General features: G+C 36.2%; 1 protein-coding gene across 3 annotated transcripts in view; it reads right to left on the reverse strand.

Annotated features, from left to right (window-relative positions):
- Nucleotides 1–4189: 4189 nt before the first annotated feature.
- Nucleotides 4190–25178, reverse strand: part of shq1 (SHQ1, H/ACA ribonucleoprotein assembly factor) — a 71163-nt gene continuing 50174 nt past the window's right edge. For all 3 annotated transcript variants that reach the window (XM_088636337.1, XM_088636336.1, XM_088636338.1), the window contains 2 exons: nt 21216–21336; nt 4190–5835 (listed from right to left, as the gene is read on the reverse strand). In XM_088636337.1, the coding sequence (XP_088492463.1) occupies nt 5136–5835; nt 21216–21336 (821 nt within the window). In that variant the 3' untranslated portion in view covers nt 4190–5135. The remainder of the gene's footprint in view (nt 5836–21215; nt 21337–25178) is intronic.

Genomic DNA, 25178 nt, shown 5'->3' on the forward strand with positions numbered 1-25178 from the left:
GGAATCCCAGTAGGACTCTGAAGGCTACATTGTTACACTGCACTTCTTCCATTTCCCAGCGTGGCTGAATCTTTCAATGTACATTAAGAGAAACAAAACCCCCATGGCGTGCCTAGATTCTGCAATATTCACGTTTAACAGAAATGTCAGAGATCTCTTGGGTAATACTCAGAGAAAGTGCAAAACACAGTCCTTAACCTCTACCACGCTCCTTCAGAGAGGACACAGAATGGTTGATCTCCGATGTATGTCCTTGGTGTGCAAGATTAAACAGACATGTACTCCCTGCTCAGAAGGAAGAAAAACCATCCTCCTAGCCCTGGATCGTTTCATCACTGTTCAGAGACTCCCATTAAATGCTGAGGCAGGAGGGATGGCAGCAATCTGAAGAAGCCCGACATTCAATGAGACACCATCAATGAACAATTACTGCAAGGCAAGTGTGACAAGAAGACTAGCAGAATAATTACAGTATCTTTAGAGTTCTTTCTGGAGAATATACAGATTGTTTTTAAAGCGCTAGTATTCTAATGAAAGCTAATGAAAGTCATAGGAAAACTACGATTAAGTTATTCTCTTTGTGGTGTGCACCCCGTTTTAATTTTTACTCGGGAATCAGGAATCAAAAATGCTAAATAAAACAGGATAATGCTTATGGGTTAAATGTAATTTGCTGCCATTTATAATGCATTTTACTGTACGTGGATCATATCAGTGTTAACTACTACTGTTTACTATCACAAGTTTAATAGCAACAGTGCTGACCAACGTTTAATAATCACATATAGACTGGCACATTTGTGCATTTTCTGTTAAAAATAGAAATCAAAGGTGGGTAGCAGGTGAAGTTATTCTTTTCTCATCAGTGCAGACGTACTATATTCTATATAACAGTGCGTACTAGAATTGTTTTCTCCTGAACTTTTGAAAGTCTTTGAACAATCCGTGTGGTTACTACATGCACACAGGTCTTTCCAAATTACAGGAAAAATCCAAGCTCTGAGGAAACAGACCCCTTTTGTCTTGGTTGCAGAATTCTTGCCAGGCTGTCCCGCTCATTGGTGATGGAAAATAAGGAAACGCACAGCCCACTTTAGGATGAAAAACTGCACACCGAGAGCATACCTCTTTATCACTATACAATTCCATAAGGGGGAAAGCTATTACTGATGATAGCAATTCCCCTGCTTTCTAGGCAGATGTTACCACTATCAAGGCAGCTATTCTCCATGGCAAGAATTTCAAACTGTATTGCGCCCCAGGGTGAAGTGCAGATCATTAGTCTCTTGAGAAAAAAAGGTAAGATATCTCCTCAGAGGAAGAATAAGCTACTACACTTCTTGGAAGATTTAAGCATACAGCCTCACTCTGGAACAGTGAGTGGCTGATCTCCCAATGTAGATAATCTAAGATAAAAAATCTGACACCTTTAAGACAAGCGTTATGAGATTTAAACAAAATCAATTACACATTATACAGTATATGTTCAGCAAGTTGTCTTTGACTACACAAGTGCTAGCTCACAGCTGACTGTTTCCTTTTGTTTGTTTGGTTCCTAGAGGTAAAGAAACTCATTGGCATCTCCTGTTAAATATGTCAAGCTTTTCTGCCTAAAACAAGCAAACAAGCAACATATTTCTGATATGGTATATCCATACGAAGAACAAGCACTACTAAAGTTACATCAAACCTCAAGATCTACATGAGTTTTTATCATGCAAGTTGTGGCTGACCTCATCCGTTCGCAGACAGGACCGTGAATGAAACATTTTCTTGGAAGACTTCTAAAAAGATTATTTTTAATGCTTTTTTCCCCTACTTTGAAGCAGATACATTGTCAAGTTTCAGCCATCAGACAAAAGCCTTTATAATGCAGATGAAGAAAATTCAAAAGAAACCCACTGTGTAGTTGCTATTCTATTTATTTTGTGGTTACTTAGGTGTTTAGGGATTATTTAAACGCCAGTATCCAAAGACAGTTTCTAAAGCTTTTTTTATCTTGACAACTGCATATTTGTAAAAGACAGAAATTGGTACTCTTAATAGCTTAAAAATGACATTTACAGCTCAACAAAACAAACAAAACCAGTCATTAAATATAAGTTTGGGGGTGCAGCTGTATGGTAGAACAAGAAATGCTCTTTCTCAGATTAAACTGCTCTCTCCTTACTGGAAACAATGGCTTCTGAATCCATTGCAGATTCAGTCGCTAAGAGGTTTGTAGCCAACGATTTTTTGTTGTGGTACACCCAATATACTGGGATAATGATGTGATTAAGCTCCCTCATTTTCCTGTTTTGCTTTGAGGTCGAGCAATTTAAAGCTCAGTAAAAATGTCATGGAACAGACATTAAAGAAAAGGTATGATATAATTTACTATAACTTTCATTACAGTCATCATATTTCAATGTTTGATTATAATTCTGACAATTTCAAAACCATATAAAGACTGGAAGGTGTGTTCTGAAGTGTTTTTTTTTAGAAGAAAACACATTAAGAGACACATGTTCAAAACGTTTACCAGTATTGAATGGGGTTTTAAAAATACATAGGAAAACAAAATTAAATCAATAAAGTTTCCATCATAAAATAATTTTAAACACCTTTCACAGAAGTCAATTAAATCACCATGATTAATCATATTGCCTCTTTTATTGCCTTTTTATTTTTCAATAAAAAGCTGTTCTTTTCAGTCAAGGAATAATTTTATTTTTTTGTCATGTCAGTCTTTTTCAGTGTGACTACATCAGTTTTGCATACTGTATGAATGTTTTACCAAATGGACTAGGTTTGCCAAATGGCCTCTTCTTATTTGTCACCATTATGGTTTAAAGTCTTTTCACCAAGCTGTAATGAAGCAACAGTGTTTTCCTGATGGTTTTAAATACAAAAAGTCACGGGAAATTGTGAAATGAACGCGTGTTTCACAGGCCCTCGCCTTTTGTGAGTCTGTTTCCAGCCCTATCTTGTTACCGGTTTAGAGCACTCTCTCTTATCTCAGAAACAAATGGCTACAACACAGCAGCTCTAAAGAGAGAAGTCATTTATCTGTTTGACATGTGCTTCCTTGTTTGCTTTCTCCAGCCTTGAGACACCCATGAAAGCTCTGACAATATTGAGCCGCATCAACTCTAACTTCTCTATTCATGCCAGTTGTATAAATCACTCCTACATGCCACTTACACAGCTTAATACTATAAATCCCCAAATGTAATCAATACTTACCTTTTTTAGGATGTTACAACTATTTTTTACGCATCAGTCTGCAAGTGCAGTAGACTGCTAGAACCGATTGTAAAGGTATACATTGGAGGAACCTTAAAAAAGGCCTTTTGCACAGAGAGAAAAAGAGGCAACATGCTCTTTTTGGACAGAAAAGACAACTGCAGTTTTCATAAGATTTCACACAGTAAAACAGGCATACTGTTTCTAGTAATAGAGTACACAACCCCCCCCCCCCCCAAAACACTGCAAGGTCTTATAAAACGTGCGTTTCTGCAGTGTATATGTATATACAGTACACTTTAAATATGGGGACTTGACGTAAATGTATAGACATCAGCTGAGATCCAACCACATGAGAAACACATGACTGCCAGCTAAATGAATTCATACAAGCCAGAGGAAGCCTCATTCATGTAAAAATGCAGAGGTTTATGAACAGGCATTGAATGGGGGCGTGTAGCTGGTAGGTGGGATGCTAGAAGCTTTCAAAGTTTCATAATTAGGTATTTCAAATTTATGTACAAAGATCATTAGATAAGAGACAACAATACAGACAGATATACTATATATAGTCACACACTATAGCCATAGACAGATAAGCATTTGTGTAATATGTTCAGTATTTGTCCCTCTAAACACGGGTGGCTAAACAGGAGAAATGCCTGCATATGAAATGAGTCACAAAACTACATTTACTGTCAAATATAGGTAGCAGTATTCCAATTGTAAAAAAAAGATGGGGATTTAAAGGGAAATACGATTTTGTATAAAGAAAGCATTTTTATTTATTAAGTGGAGTCGCTGCACTCTGCTGTGTTGTGTGGCCCGGAAAAGTGTAACGTCTGCAGTCGCTGCTTCCTTTTAATGTCACTCTTAATTCTCAGCACAGAAAGAATGCCTTCAAGGAAAATGGTGTGCAAAAATAAATGTAGTAATTTAAGACTAAGACCACCAGACAACGGTGCAGACAGGAAAGGGATTTATTTTCATTTACATAAAACATGTGATATGTGCTCAAGAAGTGCCGACAAAGAAAATAAAGAGAGGAAACACAATAGTGTACATTCTCCCACTAAATCCTGCCAGGGTAAATTCATTTTCTGGTTTAAGTTACAGTAGGCTGCTCTTTTTCTTCTTTATATATCTGAATAAGTGGGTCTTGAATGTCAATCTTCTAACATTTTTTCATGGATTAGCATATTGCAATACCTCTTTTTAAAACAGCTGTTCAAACACTGGTCATAATCTGCTTAAGTTAAATTTAACATGAAGATGTTAGAAAATCTAGGGTCCAAGATGTTCCATTACTTTAAAGGTAAAAGGAGTATACTCGTAAATATAAAATACACATTTTAAATGTCTTAATTTTATAATGCTGTTAGCATGGAATTCAATAAAAATGAAAAATGCTTTTGCTCGATCCGCTGTCCCTTTTCATCTTTTTTTACTTGAATGCATTTGTTTCTGGTATTTTAACACACTAAATCTGCTTCTTGTAAGAATCACATTATATTTAATGAGACAGAATAATCATATGAAAAGAAAGCTAATGCATGCTAATCAGAACAAACCCAAAACAAAACTATTAACAGCATTTTTAATGGACATAAATTGCCTATGAAACATGTTTAAATCACTCGCAACCATGTAAGATTACAACAGAATGTTTGTTTAGACATTTTTAGAGAACAGACCATACAAACTCTTCTGAGGATTCAACACTCACTTGTTCTCAAACAAACGTATTCTTAGATATTCATCTTTGGGAGAGAATAAAGAGCCTGCGAGTTTCCCTTTTCTAGTCTTTTACCACATTTCATACATGCAACTCTGCCTCACTGTGTGAAAAAAGGGGTTAATGCATTCTGGCGCTGAATCCCTTATCTCTCTCTCTGTACTCATGTCACGCTCTACGAATCTTCTACATCATCATCGCAGTCTGCTATGATTAGCAAAGGGTTTCTCTGAGGACACACCTCTAAAAAAGTCCCCTGAGAAGCTGCGGTTTCTGCTGTTGCTGGCCTCAGCACTGTGTGCTCTGCAGATTGCACAGAAGGCTTGTCTCGTTCTCCCTGAACAACATCACAGCCCCTGGAATCGGTGCCTTCAGGCTGCTCGGAGATCCTAACCACTGAGCACACTTGGTCCCCCAGCTCTTCTATCAGTTTTCTGGGCATTGGCTGAGACAGAGGGAAGCCTGGTAACTTCAAAAATAATGGTTCCTCCTCACCCCGAGGTCCTGCCTCACAGTCTAAATGCTGAGTGACTGGATTTGCCTCAGGAATATTTGCTGCTTGAGGCGGGCTAGCCTTTTCCAGAACGCAGCTCTGCAGCCTGTCAAGGCTGTCCTCCTTGTCAGAGCTGCACTCATCTGTCTCTGCGGAGGAGCTGCTGCTGCTGCTAGAGCCATCGTCTTCCTCGGAGTCCTCCTCGCTGTCTGATTCTGGAATGCTCTCCCTGTACCTGGCTGGTTGTCTCGAGTCTTCCTCCTCCTCTTCTACTTTCACCAGCTCCGCCGCAGTTTCCAGCTCATCCAGTTCTAATTCCAGGTCTGATTTGCGGAGCGTGGCTTTCTTTAAGTGCTTAGTAAGAGCCCTGACTTTTTTGGACCTGCACGAAGAAGACAAAATGCACTGTTTAGGCAAGTATGATATAACTAGATTTGGGCATAACACCAGTGCAAAAGTACTTAAATATTTAAGAATTTTCCCACCTTAAAAACATAAAGGAACAACGACACAGCATTTATCTTGTCATTTAAAAGAAATTTCAAGTCACCTAAATGACATTTTTAAAATGTGACTTTGTAGTGTGAAATACTTAGAGCCATCCAATATTTTTACATGAAAATACACAGTAAATTGTTTTTATAAATGATCAGATTTTTGTTGTGTGAGTGTTTTTAAAAATATATAACTACCAATCTACTATTTAACTTATGTTAAAGTTATGCACAATATTGAAAACATCTTCAACTGTTATTTCATACTTCACCATTCTTTCCTTTCAGTTTTGTTGGATCACAAGTGCTTTACTGAAGCATTTCCCAATGAGTACAAAGAAACTTCAAAAGAGAATGTCAACTGAAACTAAAAAACATGGCATTAATAGGGCCCTTTAAGGTACAGCTCAGGTGTTGTAACTAAAAACACTTCACTGCTTTCAAGCCTTTGCAAGATAGCAAAAAAATCTCTTGACATTGTTGCTCTTAATCATTAATCTGCAATTATTTTACAACAACAGACTTCTAAAAAAATGAAAACAGCAGTCAATGTGTTTTCACTAGACCCTAATTTTCAGTAATTTAGCCTATTGACTGTCCTGTGTGTATATTTTTAACCATTATTATCTAGAATTATTAAAATATGATGTGATCATTGTATAGTACATATACTGTATCTCTGTTCTGTTTAAGATCTGCCAATGGCAAATTTAAAGGGACGTTGCATGACAGAAAATAAGCACTGAAAATGCAGAAGACTACACATCTCACATCCCGTATTTTCCTGGAAAGCCAGGAAAGGGATTGCTGTAAGTGCTGATAAAGAACTCAGGCAGATTAGTGAGCATTACAGTCACAGCAGGCATCACCAGGTTCCAAACACAGGATCAAAGAAACCGTTTCAATTAAACAATCAAACACTGAAGGAGAGCTAGTGAGTGAGGAAATGGAAGCTGAACTGGTTTCTTCACAGCGAAACTAGGTGGTTTACAAACTATTTAAAAGACACTGCTCAACATATATGCTGGCTGTGAAAATAAAAACCCTGAAAAACTGAAGCAACCTTTATTTTTACCCTTCAGAACAATATGAATCAGGAAAAACAAATAATGGAAAAGTTCAGAAATGTATATCAAAACTGCTCCTACTAGTTGGACTGCCAAGGCATTTTTCTGCTTCACTGAAACCATGTAATATATGTAAATAATCTTACTTGGTTAAGTTTTCTAATTCCCGCATTCTTAATGTTCAATGGGCGTTTTTTGGATGCACTGTGCTAAAGGAACCGTGACCGCCTTCTCTCCCATTTGACATGCCTGTGACACCACAACCCTTGACAGCCATCAGGGTTTGAACCAGGCTGAAAGCCAAAACCAGCTTTGTGCCTGAACGCTGTTGCATTATTGCTTCCAGCCACTTACGAGATCAAGTGATGGGTGTGAAGATTGGATCTACTCACAATAACAGGCAGTACTGGCCAATAATGAAACACAGCAACTAAGCTCGAAGCTCCTTGTGCCACTTTTCCTGCATTTCAACAGAAGTGGTTACTTTCGCGCGAGGAGACTCCACCCAGAGTCTTTCATTTTCATGTTTCCCAAAAATATAGAACACAACTCTCATTTATGGCAAATGCCAGACTGAGCAGAGATAAACTAAAAGAGGGAGGCTGCATAAACAATGCTTCATTTTAATTAGGTTCAAATAAGAACACAGGCTCCTGGATAAATCCTCGCTTTTATTTGCACTTGCTTTATTTCTTTCCAGGAGCATTATGTGTATCTCTAACAGTTCTCCTCCCTTGGGTGCCAATTATTTTTTACGTCTCAGAGGATTAACGTCCCACTGCACACAAGGCTCTCGAAAGGAAGACCACAGTTGTGACTGAAGGGTGTGCATGAGCCCTGGTGTAAATATGTGCTTTACCGTAGAACCACTCTTTCAATGATAACCCACTTCTAACAGAAAGGTCTGAAAAAAAACACTTTCTGTTGTAAGTCTAACAGCAATTTTAGGTGTGAATACCGTACGTGTTTGTGGTTTTGCATCTGTCCGCCAATAATATGGTCCATAAAATGATTATGGCAAAGTTAACCTTCCATTTTTTTCTATGAGCTGTTATATTTCCTGATTTAATTACTACCCAGTTTAATGAACTATGGCCTTAAACATGGCACGCTAAAGAATGAAAATGTGCACTGGTGTGCTCTGTCTCTTACAGTGCAACGCACAATGTGACTGAAATACATTATATGGGTTACAAGTGAATTCCCTTCATAAAAGACAGAAATGATATAGTGGATTTAGACTTGCCTTCTGACTGTAAAATGAGATTAGCATCTTTTGCATCAACTTGATTGATGGTATAGCAGTATGAGTCTTTGACAGCGGGTTTGAAAAAAGATCAGTCAATGTGACAAAATTCCGGTCGTTTTGTTCCAATTACAAGAGTTGATGCAAATCAGATAAAAAAATACTTTTAACAAGCCTAGCAAAAGATAACAGAGAGATCTTTGGATTATCTATTCCTGATTTTGCCACCCAGTGATTCAAACCAAAACTGTCTGACAGTACAGTATGTCACCATTTTGAACCAGATATTTTGAGTCCTTTAACCTTTTTATAAGATGAACTATTTTCAGCACATTAATTAATGACATGTAGATTGAAACTGAACCAGAACTGTCACAACACTACCTTTTTAGAGAGAAAGAATTGTTCTAAGTATTGAAATGTAAATTATTTTCATTAAGCTGTGCAGGGCTGCATACACCAATGATATATTATATATAAAGCGATATTTCAATCTCAGACCATAATCCACCACAGATAAAGTCCCAGAAGCCTTCAGTTTGGAAAACAATTTAATACAGTAAAAAAATTAACAATTTATAGCACACAGCTGATTTACTATTGGAAGATATTTTGATTACTGCAGGTGCACAAGCATATGTGCTTTACCATCTGGGCTTCATTTGAGAATACTTTTTTTCCAACAGAGCACTATTGTAATTCATCAGGTACTGAATGAATGATACAGAATAACTCAGACAGTGTTTATTATGGTTGATAAACATTTTACCTCTAAAGGGTTAACATTAAAGACCCGTGCTTTGAACAAACCCACACAGTATGCATTATTCATGAATTCAATGCATTTTTTGTTGATTTAGTAATTGAAATCCCCCCTACTCTCAGGCAGAACAGTGAAGCAGCACGCAATGCACTCTCGATTAAGAGCTGACCTCTGTGTGTCACTACCCAGCAGTACTCTGGCAAGCCTAATCTATCACAAATAAAGAGGTGAAACTGCCTGTGGTCTGACAACTGTACTCCACTCAAATGGGCCTCAAATTAGGGCAATTACTTAAAGTAACTACTCTTCAAAACATATACACATTAAATTAAGGATCTTCTTTTAAAAGGGATTCCCATTAAAAGGTATTTCCAGTCCAATTACAAAATTACAAAAAAAACTGTATATTTTCTCCCTAGTTAAGGAAATGTTTTTTCAACACATCCTAATTTAAGCAAAGGGCATTAAATTATATGCTAATTTAGAAGTAAAAAAAGTGCCCATGCATAAAGACTTTGTAACTTTGTAGAAAATAACTTATTTATATAAGTCAAATCAAAATCATTCACTGTTTAAATGCCACATAGAACTGTTAAAATCCACCAGAAATATACACATATAGTCAAAGTGACATTCAACACAAACATGTGGCATTTTGCTGCACATTTTGTGTGCTGATAACCCCCATGCTTCATTAATGAGGGATGAGAATTAGTCTGTTTTTTACCCTGTAATGTAAATATATTTTGGTTTTTATTTGATTAAAATAAAATCCATATATTGATGTGCCCAGTTAAAAAGATTCTCAGTGGCAGACAATGTGTGGTTGTGTTAAGAAGCACAAGGCAGATTCCATCAGCTTCCCTGACCATAACAATCCCTAGATTTTAATCCTTTTGAAAACTGGTAAAACTGGTGTAACATGCAGTTCAATGTCACATACTATTACTCTCGTCTCAACCTCAGCTGAAGGGAATCCAGCTAGAACAGCATGATGAATGGAAAAACATCTATGGAATGCATGCTATGTTCGGAACTGCTTCTGTTGCTCACAGTGGCTCAACATGTTACATACTACAAGTAACACCCTCTGGGGTCACGGTGGTTTTAAAGCTATTGCAATTGCTGTGGATTATGGGTATGACTATTAATAAGCTCTTGCTTTATCACAGGGCTTGGGAGAAAGATTTCTGTCTGTGTTCTAGTTTGCCTTTTGGGTATATAACACTTTATGCATAGAATTGTGTTTAAAAGTTTAGGTAACTCTGGTCAAATTGTATGTTGCAGTGAATCTGTAAGTGAAACAAAGTTCACAGCCTCTGCATGATACAAATATAAACACGTAATCTTTCTGCAAAATTAGTATGCATAATTAGAATTTATTTGTTGATTTTAACAGACTGAAAAAATAAAAAAGGAAATGTTGCCTATGCAAAAGATCACGCACCTTCCAGTTGATTCATGACTACTTTTTTAATTTGTGTTTTTAAGGCCCCAAAATTTGATTGAGTCGTTAGGCCTTAAGTGATGTGAACAAATATTCTGACCCTTCTGGCCTCTCAGGTTGTGATTGTTGTTCTGCCTACTTTCAGCAACCATTGGCACCTCTAAGCAGCTGAGGACTTGAAATAAGAGATAATTCACTCTTACAAAGCAGGGGAAGGCTATAAAAAGAAGGCTATAAAAGGTTGTTAACATTTCCAGCTTACAATTTCAACTGTCAGAAACATCATTAAGAAATTGAAGTTAAAGGAAACCTGGTCTCAAAGAACAGACACCTCACTCCAGTTCGCCACACCCTTATAAACACTAAGCACAGGAGTTCATGGACAACACCTGTCCTCAATTAGCTCGAGGAAACCCTACAATTGGTACTAATTATCCCTTGGCCCATTGGGAAATGTATTTCCACATCTTTCTGTTGAGCTCTTTCTACTACAAAAACATAATGAGGGAAAAACTACAGGGCTACTCCCTACATGGCAGAATCTGCCTATAATTGTACCCTCTATTCCTTCACAATGTACTGTTTATGGAATTACAAGGGTTGTTTTATGGCACAGAATAATTAATATGTATAACCATAATTCATAGCAGTCTTTGAGAATGTGTGGAGTTAGACCTAGATGACGGGCTTACTGCTCCAACAATAACCCATCCATTCTCAGTTAGGTTTATATCTAGTGCCTGGCCTGGCCATGGAAGAACTGTACTTTATAAGCTGATTTATATGTTAAAGGAAGCCTGAAATAATTTCAACACAGGATACAGAGTCAAAATTTTTAAAAAGTAAAAAATAGAAGCCTCACATCCTGTTTCCTACAGTAGAGTTCCTTGTAGACAATCCATCAGATTTTCACCACTTCCTACAATGACAGCTTTGCTATTAATCCTGCAGTAACTGACTGGCTGGGTTTCATTTCCTTTCCCAAACCTCAGTAACCTATGAGGCAGGACATGCAGCCATGAGGGTAGACTGCAGATAATGCACTGCATAACTCCTGGAGACAGCCTGGCACAGCTGTAACAGCTCCGTCTATCAGCAGAACACGTTCAAATATCTTAGTTTCGCATTTCCCAGGGGAAGTCATTATTTAGTTAGTATTTCAGCAGGAGGTGTGTTCTTTTCGGTACTTGCAGAGGAAAAGAAAACAGATTCTTTTAAGGTGAAAATCACTGCTCTACATTATGCCCTCATTAGACAATTGTTACCGCATGGCCCAATTAACTGGGCAGGATGCGCTCTGAGTCAGAACTCTGGTGTCTGCCTCAGTCCTCCTTCACGATGAAGGGGCTACAGCTTGCCGAGAAGTCAGCTAATTTTGAAAAATGTGGGGGTTTTAGATAATTCTGTCTGGAAATCCCTAGCTTAACATTTTTTTCTAATACTAAACCTCTACACAGTAAAACCAAACGCCACAGAGTGTATGCTTGCTCTTAAATTTCCCAAACATTTTTAAATCTCTTTTATACATATACCGCTATAAAATTTCTACTAGAATGCATTTCACATGGCTAAATCTGATGACAGGGAAATATGAAAACATTTTTGGCTTGTCACAGTATTTTCTCCTAGAATTGTTATAATTGCAAACAGCAGACGAGAGATTCGCAAGCAGGAAAACTCAAGAGACTTGGTACACAGGCCTTTAATTTTTTTAAATTTTCTTTCTTTCTTGTATCAGGCAAACGTAATTATCATCTTAATTTTGATCACACAGTGCAGTGCAACCTTAATTGCAAATTTGGACTTGCCTAATGTTAAATACTCAAGGGGACAGCTGTACTTCAGTACTTGACAGAATAATTTCAGATGACTATATGACTTCAAATGCCACCATAATTTTAATCGTAGATGCTTTAATGACAAACTAATTGAAAATATTGATTAATTTCCTGTGAGTAACTGTACTCCCAAGTTACCAAAAAGTATAATAATTTCCTAATTAATTACTTTGTTACGGAAACACCTAGAGCTGCCTGAAAAGTAGTGAAACTTCTTACACAAAAATATCTGAGGTTGGTAAAGTGAGGTTTAACTTTAACTTGTACATTTTAAATTAGTCTTTCTCCTATAGTGTATACCAAATGCACAGTGGGTAATGGTGTGTTTTGGGAATTGATAAAAACAGAACAAGGTTGTTAAACTATTGTAAAATCTTATTTCTGGCTTTTCAGTCTGCATCATGCTTCATGGTTCAATGTCAATCATTAAAGGTTTTTATGGATTTCAAAACCTTTTCATAGATTTGATTGCTGTCAGAAAGCTCTTTTATAAATCCGAAGGTATAAAGCAACTGCTGCATTTCCAGTTCTGTTTGTGTGTTGCACTCACATCTAGCTAACACTATACTAAGACATGAAGTACTAACAAAATAACATTACCAGCACTTGCTGTACTATACAAAGTACTAACACTACACCTTTCTATACTATACAAAGTATTAATATTACACCTTACAATTCTACTCTACGTACCACCTAACACTACACTAAGACACCAAGAACCAGAGATATTTTTGTCATTTAAATCAATTCACAAATATCTTTTCTGGCTAAAGCATGACCAATGAAAACCACAGCAGCGATTTCAGGGTAACTCATTCATTACCACGGTCTAACACAATCGCCTCCTGCAAAGTTCTGCAGCTGCCAAGGGGACTTGTAGGGTTTGGGAGATTCCTCAAGGGGTTAATCAATGCACAGCCTCTCAAAAGAATCTCTCTCCATGATTAAAAAAACTGCCTTCTCTAAACCCCACACATTAATGCCAAAAGCCACATACAGGACTGCATTATTAAATGATAACTTATACAGTATTTAAAAACAATTAAGCATCAGGAGGCCATTATGCTAGGCAATCAACAGGTGTCACAGGAACAATAATGTATATAAGTTACTAAATTATTCAACCTTTCTCATCCACAGGGGCTGTGTAATAATTCCAGTAAAATGATTTACACATGTACAGTACCAATGTCTGTTTAAGGATCAGTGACAAAAAGAGAAGGCAATAACAGTGTCATTAATTTTACAAAGGAATAAATGACAATGGAGTATTAAGAACAATAAAAAGTATTTAAAAATGAAAAATATCGACTGAGTTAAATAAGTCCATCCGTGTCAGTACTGGATTGACAGCGTCCTATATAAACAAGAAGTGTTACATTAATTCACGAGGCGTTAATCAAGAGAATACCAAGCTAATTGGGTTAATCAGGAGCACATCGATCACGGTCCTCAAATTCCCAGAGCACATCCTGAAGTAGACTAGAGGAACAAAGTGCTTCTATAATGCTGTGCTTCTATAGAAGCAACTAGTGAGGACGTCACAGAGAAGCTGGGGAAAAGGTGAGTGGCTTTATATACAGTATGAACACCCACATGCTGAGACCAAATCAGCAAGACTGACCCATGTTAACACTGACAGTGATTTTACCCTTCTCTTCTCAGCGGGGCACCTGGACACATGAAATCGACCTTATAATCACAATAGGCAGAGCACAAAGCAAACACCCAGCTCAATGCAAATTTCCGAAGGCTTCAGGCTACTTTAGTTTCCTTCTTGATGAGCAACACAGGAATTCTGGCGGCAAGGATAATTCTGCAGAGCAGAGTCTCTGCCTGATTGCTCTTTTCAATCACAGCCAACAGTCAGCCATGTATCCATCTCCTCCTGCTTATATATGACTTGTATTTTTATGAATGCTTAAGACTCTTACTGAGACGCAGTAATAACAAATGCTCCATACTTCAGCACTTTGTAAAAACCAATGAATTTGAAGTAAGGCTTTTATCTGGATACCAAATTATTTACATTTGTCAGATGACAGCATCCATTTGTTCATTTTAAATTTCTTAAACCAATAATGTTTAACGAAGTTACTAAAACCCCAAAATGTGAAAAGTATTTTTGATGGGTACTGATCACAACAAAGTGATCTCCCAAAATTCCTATCGGTAATAGTTGCTCAAAAACAATTATTCTAAAATGCAAACTTAATGATTTCATACAACAACACATACAAAATCCAACGAATTATCAAAGAGAACCAAAAATAACAGACTTCAAGCTTTGCAGATGCCTGCATTAAAAAGAAAAAGAAAAATTAGTTCCTGACATATAACTATTTATCAATATAAATCAAGACTACAGCAATGCTGAAAGGGTGGAAAAAGGAATGGAAATATTACCCATAAAAAAATTCATGGGTATACTACATTTGCATTTTCTGTTTTTCAGAGGCTTTTAGTGATTTATATCTATTCTGTTTTCTGTTTTATATATTTTGTTGTGATCTCTGCAATATTACCAAAATAACTGCATTTTCTTCTGTGTAATTCAATATATTGACAATGCTGCAGTTGGCACCAGTGGTGGGAGATTACAGAGCTTTATCTAACCTCTGACCCTTGTACTCAGCGAAGGATGTAGATGATAGCCTTTACACCCCAGGGAAGGGGGATCCTCTGGGAACTTGAAACTGTGCCATCCAAGTTGTGCTCACTGCTGAATTTGGTACTGTGTGGATTTGGAAAATTGGGGTGACAATATGCAACATCTACATCAAAAAACTATGCAAGTCCACTTGTAACCGTGAGGATCCAGTGATACCTGACAATGGAGGATTCTAATGAGCAGTTTACATAAACTTCAGAAAAAAAAGCCATGTACTAAAAACTAAGGTTACCAGAAACAGGACAGCGGGATTTCCATTAAAAAGGTTGAGTGATATTATTTTTTAAAAACCACTGCAGCTTTTTAGACATGCTGCAGCAATGGTGAGATCCTGTGCATTTTGCATCTCACATTTAATTGACATTACAAATTAAGGTGAGAAAAATAATTAATATATATAATCCATGTCTAAGGTTTAAAATCCAACTGCTTTCAATTATTTTCAGAAATAATCTTGTTTGAAAAGAATGCCTCCCATTGTTATATTTATGCACCAAAGATCCTTTTCTAGCTAACTTTATCTAGGCATTTTAATGTTTTAGAAGAAATCACTTAAAGATCACTTCCTGCCATCTCTTCTGTACACAAAACATTAAACATTATGTGAACTTGCTGAAAACTTCTTTCTAAATTTCATGGATATCAAAGTCTAGGAAGAAATAATAACTACTTTATGTCGTTCTAGAAAATTTTATGTTGTGTGAAGACAATATTCCTAGATTGGAGTTTTTCAATTCCCAGTTACGTTGCTAATTTCTGAAAAAGCAATGTGAAAAAGTCTTTAAAATCTTCTGGGTTCAATTTCATTTCCATTTATCATTTTTCAAAGTCAAAGATTTCCTTATTACATTCCTACATCCTTACTGTGAAAACGAATTGTGCAGCCCGCTCACTGTTTAGAAACCAGGAGGAATTGTTCATGCAACTCAAGGTGTTCTCTCTCCCGAAGAAAAGACCCTACAGGCACCATTTTTAACTTCTTCAGTGCTCCTGTGACCTCTAATCCCAGGAGAAGTGTGTAACGGGGACCTAGATGCCACCTGAGTGGTGACTAACCAGGATACTTTATAATAATAGAGATTGTCATTACCATTGCAGCCACAGTCTCAGTATATTGCACACTCAGTCTGTGCACTGTTCTGGGGTATTTCATGCCAGACAATAGAGGAATGACTCCCTGACCACCGCCAGACTCGTTAATAATTACGATGTAGCTCTGCAGTCATATTCTGTCCTTAATGAGGCTCTCATAAACCTGTGAGCCCTGGGGGAATGGAGACCTTTCCAAGAAAGCATCTCAAGATGCATACAAGAAAGCCGTTTTGTTTGCATTCGCAGCTAGGCTTTGCCACGCTGTACACTGTGCAAAGCTTCACACACTTCACTTGTTCTAACAATGCAGGGTTTTTTTATCTCACTGCCAAAGGTAGTCTCAACAGGATACTTCAAGTGAAAAGGGAGCATAAGAGATTGTGTTAATCGTGATAGTCAGTGAAAATAAGCACTAGGCAGTGTAAGTATGCAGTAAAGGAATAGATAAACAAACTGTTAAATTTTATTGATCAACTGGAGCTATCATCCCTCCTGTATTAAAACAAAAATAAACAGGACTGTAGAGTGTTTCAGAAATCTGAATGTGAATTCAGAAAATGGTCCACGGCACTAGGTCCCTGCACGTGGAATTAAGAGACTTGATTAACAGAAATCCATTTACTTCTCCACCTCAGGCCGTTACTGGCAATTAGTCTGGAAGGTTCAGGTGATTTGTTAACATGGTAAGTCAAGCTCAATTGTGTGCTTCACTCCTTTAGAGTAATTGAGCCTTTTCCTTCAGACAGACTAGGCCAAGACATACAACAGGAAAAGAATGCCGCACTCGTGTTTTTCTCTCATGCTAGTCACTATTATTTTTGCAAGTCAAGCTATTGTAGCTTTTAAATCATTCTGACGAATTTATTAAGCTGTAAATTTGAGAAGGACATCTTAGCAAACAGTTAGAATGAAAAAGCATAAATGCCTGCAGCACACAGTTGACAGACAACATAAATCATTAGATAAAGGTATTTCTTCTCTAATATTACTGCCTATTATGTCAAATAGACAGGAAATAGGTATCACAGAAGGGAACTTGCCATCCACTCACTATAATTCCAGTTTAAATCAGTAAAATTGTCAGGTACAGATCATAACAATATTTGGTGATTAAACCAGATCAAATAACAAATCACATAGAGGAATGTTGAACAATTACTTTAAAGAATACCACTTTGAAAGAATGATTAACACAATGATTAATACAATCTGCAGTTGTTCAAGATATAACCTGCATTACAGTACAGTTGCCAAAACATACAATTAAAAGCCAAACTATGCCTGATATATTGCTGCAGTACTGCCTATACAAATACATTTGAAAGAAAGCAAATTAAAAAAATTATATTTTAAAAAGAATATTTTGGGATTATTTGCAGCATTCACTATTGTTAAAGCAGCTGTTGTATCATTTTTTCAAATTATATTGTTTTAATGACAAATTATTAACAATACGACAAACAACTACAGTTTACATTTATATGTTATGGACTAAGGTCATTGTATTATAACTGATTCAAAGCTCTTTCCTAAAATATATATTTAGGTTACAAATTCCCAAGAATTAATATTAAATCTCTATGGCAACACAAAGTTTTGAAAGGTTTAAAAACAGCGAGGGACAATCTTCATTTTCATAAAAAATTAAACTTTTTTAGTTCAAAAGCCTTATTCCTAAACATAATTTTGCATGCACTATAGTGAGGTCTAAACAACTTGGAATATAATGACACTGCATATGATTTTAAAAACAACAGTGTCAAGAACAGGGCATTACTGTAGAGTTCTGGAGATGAAGAATGATCAAGCTGATACATGCAGACAAAAAGCACACTAAAAATAGAGGCAGAGATAAGATTTCATAAAACACCTATTAAAACAGAGCTCCAACAATATACAGTTATTATAGTGCCAGGAAACATTAATGATCTGCTTCTAGTACGATTCATATCAGCTTTGTTTCTAAAAAGCACCTGAAAAAATGAGACACCACAGAGAATTTAACTAAATCTACACCCAGCATTTGCTTTTCAATGGGCATCAAATAAGCATAGAGAAAAATAATTAGCTGACATCTATAATTCCTACTTAGCAAGACATCAACTATACTGTAGGTTTCTGTCCCTGCAGATTATTCTGTAATATGTTTGCTACATGCATGAAAAAGCAGGATTGATAGAACCTCTCAGGTTTGTGATTGTTTCTTGCTCAAGATAAATAAATCTAAAAGGAGTGCTACATGACTGGAACACATCACAAAATGGGGCTGATGTAAATGGCTTTAATGAAGGAGACAATACTTGTTCTTAAAGGAAACCATCACTTGCATATCTGAAAAATTCCAAAAATAACAATTTCACACAAGGATTAAGTAAAAAATAGATTATGTAAAAGAAACTGGAAAGCAACTTGTGATATGTAAATAGGAGGCATTTCTTTAAACAAAAGGCTGTAGGTATCTGGAATAAGCTCCCTGCCAGGTTATTGACATGCATTACCATGGATCCTGATGTGTAAGAGCCTGATGTACTGAACAAGTTTTCAGATACTTGGGATAACAAAAATCAGTTTTCTAGTTTCTAATGATCTACTATCTGTACCATAAAGCAGTACCATCACCAGTACTGCATAATACTCTTTATTCAAAATTCTTGAAGTCACTGGCTGAGGTTACTCAGAAGACTTCTTTAAGAGCACAAGCAAAACAAAAATCAGGGGACAAAAGAGGAAGCTTAAGAGCATTCAAGACAGAGTGCAGAAGACACTAGGGCAACTGTGGCATCTTGGCTGCCTTAGTGGATGTCACCTTTCAGACAGTCACCTGCAATGTTGTCCTGTCTAAGCATCAAGGTTTCACTTAACTTGAAAATGTAAACTGAATTTTGATCTACAGTAAATGTCAGAACATTGAAGTGCAACTGTGCGGATTGCATAGAGTATTTAAGACTAATGTCACGTTCCCTCTTGGGTTGTTGGTGCGACCATTTAGTCACTTCCAAACAGTATAAGCAACATGCAGGCAGTCCTACAATCTTGGGAGAGGAACTTATGTGGGACTCTTGATAAAAAATAGCTTGGATGGAGACCATACATGCTATGGTGTTTAAATTTGCATGTAATACAGCATGGGATATTCAATACCTACTTCTGCATCACATACACAGATCACAGCTACAAGCTGTGCTTCTAGAGGAATGTACTCTTGTTACCTGGATCAAAAATAATGTACCATCTAACAGTAGCATAGTGAGTATACTATACCATACTTACTGTATGTATATTATACATTGACTTTTGTTTAGATATTTTTGATAATCACTACTTTTGTTTTTTTTCTTTGAGGTTGAATTTAAATATCGAAAAGTGAACCAAAAATGTTGTTTAGATCAATTATTTTGATGGTGTTTCAACACTGGCTTGGCATAATTTGACATAATAAGCTTGGCATTATTCCCTCACAGATACCCTTCTACCTCTTAAATAAAAACTTGAGTCATAACAGTTCTGTCACTAGACTGGCAGTATACATTACTTGCCTTAAAATAGGCTCAGATAAACAAAGTTTCAGAGTGAAAAAACATTGAATGCTATTTTCCCCTGAGCCCAAAAAAGAAAAGAAAATCTTTGAGCACCAGTGAAATTTGAAATATCTGACAGAATGCACAAATGTCAGGATTCAAAAACAGATTATTTTTGCATATTTCTTCCCAGAGTTTTTAAAATCCTAAAATATGGCCTTTACTCTTTCAGGTGAAGATAATGAATAAATCACAGTCTTCAAAAGCTTTTAAAAGACATTTAATAGACATCCATAAACACAAATGAAAACCCATAAATAAAGACTGGTCCAACAACCAATACAAACAGCACTGGCTTAACCTGCTTGTTTTCAGAAAAAGGTAATACGACATTGGTGAATGTAACATAGGTCTTACAAATTGCCTGGCCTTTCCTGTTAAAATTTACATTGGTTTCGAAACATTTAATGAAACATTCCTTAAAAGTAACTGCAAGCTGTGCTTCTGTCTCCTCGTCTGCAAAGAGAGAAATCTTGCAGCCAGACAAATCTTGTAGGCCTGTGAACATTTGGGTTGACAGTGCTACTCCAGAGCTCTACCAATGAGAAGTTTTTGATACCTGAACCCTAAGCTGGGGACGGAGGGAATTATAATTTTTAAACAATCAATTACAACATAAAATTAAATGTGTCAATTTACAGAACAGGCAGGAGTGAATATAGCAGGCCTGACTGACATTACTTTTTAAAATGCAGCTAAGCCAGATGGCAAACTACATGTTTACCCTCAAGTATCTGTCTGGTATTTCATCACTTTAGCGCTATATAAGTGTAAGCAATTATTAAATTATTATTATTAATTACTAGTTGAAATGTTTCCTTAAAAAAATAGAAATGTACCACCAAGGCTCAGTGGTAATCATAGTATTAAAAGCAGCATAGCCTGAAACTTGCAAATCTTTTATAATATCTCCATCTGGGCTTAGAGCCTATGATATCAGGTGCAAAGTTTTAAATTCCTGTCTTTCAACACACCAGCAGTCCACCGACTTGAATCTTCGCCAACATGAAAAAGTACCTCATTACTAAGTTATTTGCTTAAAAGCTGTTTCAAGATGTAACAATTAGAAAGTATGGAAACATAAAAAAGAATGAAGGTAATAATATTTGAGCTGTGACCTCACAGCACTTAAACGTTCCTAAAAATCCTCCTCAAACTTCATCAGAAACCTTCTGGTGATATGATGAGGGAATAAACCAATACTTGGAACTCAAGATTCCAAAACAAGAACAGTCTAAGTAAAATCCATCTTAGAGATTTTAAAAAGGTTATGCTATCCAAACAGAAATGACAGCTGCATAAGAAAGGACAACAGAAGGTCTAGACCCCATTAAGCAGTGTCTTTACCAGTGGGAAATGAGCACAGGTACATTCTAGTGTGGTCTAAGAAAGCTCTTGTCAGTCAAATCCCCAAGCAATGACACAAATGGTATCTAGTTACTAATCTATTTAGCAAAACCAAGCGAATCAAGAACTGACTGACAAACTCGGTCTAAGGTTAGTGCACTGTGCTTTTTTTCTGTCTGTATAGAGAAGGTGATCAGTGAGTTATTTATGACTTACTTGGCCTTTTGAATCCACACGCAGTAATCTGTGATGTAGAGATCGTTGAGGATGTAAGCGGGGTCATTCTCCCTGAAGACCTTGTGAATGTCTAACAAACATTTCAGGACACAGGCTTTTCCTGGATGGAAACAGAGAGAATAATACATAAAATGTAATTACTTTCTACAACAAGAAATTAGCACATCAGATAATTTTATTAAGAGGTTTCATTTTCCTACCACTACTCCACAAGAACAAGAAATGTTATTTAACAGATATTATCAAGTTGCCCCAAGAAAATTAATCTAATAAAATTATTCAACATTGAATAATTTGTCATCATTCTTCCTATTATACTTATTACTCTGTCCTTGTACTGCAGAGAAAACATCAACAACAAGAAATGTAGTTTCCAATATTTATTCATTTAAAATGTATTTAATAGCAATACACTTCCCATTGGTCCATAAAGTAAAGATTTGTAAGATTTTAATTAAAATCTTACAACTGATGTAAAAAAATAGGGCAAACGTACAACAGGCAGACAACAACAAGTTCATTAGTATGACAAACCAAATATTTTTCTCATGTTTTTAACTTGTCTCCATAAAATAAGTTTTGGAACTTTGCACTCATAAGCCTTTAAGCTAGAGTCAACAGTAACTCTTTGCTAATTAAATTTTGATAAATTTGGTACGTATGTTTTCTTACCAAACAGGTTAAACAAGAAAGTCATCAACATTATTTGAAGAACCCATTTCTGGGATTTTTGTGCTCTTAAATATTGTTTTTGTGCTCATACTGAGCATTTCTGACACGGCATAGCCAACCAGTCCAGTGTGTTTTGAAATGTGACAGGCTGGGTGGGCCAAGAAAAATTATCATGTTGGATATAAGGAATAGGGGGAAAAAAATAACAAAACACTCAATAACATTCACTAATAACACACATAACTGAAAAATGGAAACTGTTATTTTGACTTCTAAATTAAATCAGCGGTATATAAGGAAAACATTTGTTCCTTTAAGGGTTTTAAACTCAACTATTTTTTAATATGCCAAGTTGAAAGAAACTTTTAACATTATCTATATAACATCGAACCAACAAGGATTTCAAGCAGGAAAAAAATAAAGAAAATAAAACATTTTTCCTCTCACCAATTTTGTGTCAAGGTGCTAAAATGCAATTAAAACACAGTCCTTTAAATTTCCTATTTGAATCAGTTTGTTCAGTTTTATCTAACTTTATTGTTTTCTCTTCTTATTTTTTTAATTGTTGCCCTTTGAGTTAATGAATGTTCCAGTCTGTTCTTGTCTTTAGAAAAGATCTGTCTGGTATAATACCTTTTGATCTCTTACCACATGTAATAAGATCAAATCACATTCATTTCATCATCACAAAGTTGTCAAAGGTGCACCTGGCAAATGGGTTTAAGTGTTAACAAACAGGATGTTGGTTTCATATGGTAACTGAAAGTGATTCAGTTTAGGCATTGAAATTTAACAGATTAAGTGATACATAAACATCAATGAATTCAACAGGATTTCTAGTATTTATAGTGCCTCCTTTTACTTCTCTAGTCATTGTGCCCACTAAGAGATAACTGGCATCTATATTCCCAGCCCACCTTGAAACAGGGTTTTAAAAGTGCTGTTCAAATGATTGAAAACACCACTGTGGACTTTTTTTCAATATAATCAACAGGATATTAACTCCAGGTCCTGAAGTGCTGCTGTGTATTCTGGTTTCATTCCACTCTGGACACTTAATAACATTATTTGAATCAATAATCACCCATTTAATTGGTCTATATCACCACTCTTTCTAATTGGAAAAAGTACATTTTCTGTATAAATTACCTATGAAACCTGGAACACAGTGGCCCTCCAGGAAAAGAAAGGAGCATCACTGATCTAGATGGACTAATACATTTGCAACAGACAGTAGTCTCCCCTTTAATAACATGTTACAGACATTCATGCTTATGTGTGATGGTTGCCTGATATTGCTTAATTATATACGGGTTGCCTAATTTTGTTAGGCAACCCGTTTATAACTTGGGGGTGGAAAGTACTGACTGATAAAACAGCTTGTAATGGTGTAAATTAAAGATGCTCATTTGTATGATCATATAGTTATATTTCTCATAAGGCTTAAATTTCAATCTATCCATCCTTCCAGGGCACACACAAACACACTCATATCAAGGCCAATTTTCCCAGAAGCTAGTTAACCAGTATGTTTTTGGACTATGGGAGGAAACTGGAGGACCTAGAGGAAATTCACGCAAACAAGGGAAGAAAACACAAACTCTGCTAAGGTTCCAGTGCTACGAAGCACCAATGCTAACTACAGCAACCCCCAAAATATGTTGTATAACTTATACACCCACACCTCTTTTTACACATTATTTTTATAAAAATTAGATACTATGGTCCATGTGAATTGTTACCCACATTTCGAATAACAGAAACCAACTTCGAATCTACAAAGAAGCGATATGAAGAAAAATGTCAAAACCTCAGCCAAAAGTAAGAGTGAAGAGGAATGCGTCATACAACTTGTTTCATATTGAGTGTACACATCACCTTCCACTAACTAGTATGGGTGACGGCTAGCACAGACTCTACTGAGTGGCACAACTGACAGGTGTGATACAGTACACTGCATCATACTTCATGTGTTGTTCGCTATTGTGTGCACTTAGACTTTATCATAGACCCTAAAGATGTCAAAAAATGAAAATCGTTAGTGTGTGGTTAATTACAAAAAAAAGCAAATGAAGTGGCTACTGTTACTTAGACATCATTAATCATACCTAACTGCGTTTATTACTAAAAACACAAACCAAGGGATGCTAATTATTATTGCTTCATTTTTTCATTTTTTGGTGAAAAAATTAAAAGTAGGGGTGACTTTTTTGGGATCTGAAAAGGATCATACTTTTCCCTCTTTACGTAATGTTTTTGCGATACAAAACGGTTTCTGGGAAATTATATTTGTAAAAAGATGTACAGGTGTATTTTATGCAAATAGCAACATACAGTTGTTTTTCAATATCCTATTAAGCAATGTTTCATAATACAGTATGTGGAGTGTTAGAGACATGCACATTTAAGGTATCAAGAGAATGTTGGGTTTTTTTTTGCACAAGCAGTGTACAACAAAAGCATTTAAATTTGCCAGATAAGAATCTCCCCTGCTTTCATCATGCAAACATGGGGAGAACATACAAATGCCAAGCAGAAAGCACCCCAGGAATTGGACCAGGGCTCTAGCACTGCAAGGCTGCAATGTTAAAGAGTGTACTACCGTGCCACCCTAAATTTTAATCCTTTCCAATGGAATTTCAGGATATACTAAATATACACCACAGAATGATTTATTAAATAGAATATAGCTCTTCTGTATTTTCCTTGTACAAGGGGAACAAATTGGCAGCCATCACATTTTGGGAACATCATATTTATCAATACCTGTTTTGCACTGCAAGGCTAAGCATCCATATATATTAGCAATCCAGAGATCTGAGAGAAGAAAAATCCCAGTAGGCTGACAAAAAAAAATCTTCAACGAAACATCCACATATAATATACAAATGTGATTGCATCCAAAGGTGATTTTGAAATTCAGTCTAAGCACTTTAAGAGAGATTCAAATATGTAGAGAATCATCAGTCAGTAAACTTTAAAACCAAATAAACTGGTTAAAAGCAACAAATTTAAGTGAATCACATCAAGGAATGTTTAAAGTTAGATAACACTCTCTGCAGTAGATCTCTAAAACAGCCTCAGTGAATTAAGAAGTTGATCTCTTTTGCTATTTCATGCAGGGATTAAAAAGAAAATTGAAAAAATAGTTCTGTGCATCAAACATAATGTACAATCAACAGTGGTTGTAAGTCTGTTTTTTTCAAAATTCAATCAGTGTCCAGGCTGTTCCTAAATGACTGAAAATGTTGCCTGTTTCACATCTTCTTA

Source organism: Lepisosteus platostomus, chromosome 6, assembly GCF_059453375.1.
Source record: "Lepisosteus platostomus isolate fLepPlt1 chromosome 6, fLepPlt1.hap1, whole genome shotgun sequence".
NCBI lineage: Eukaryota > Metazoa > Chordata > Actinopteri > Semionotiformes > Lepisosteidae > Lepisosteus > Lepisosteus platostomus.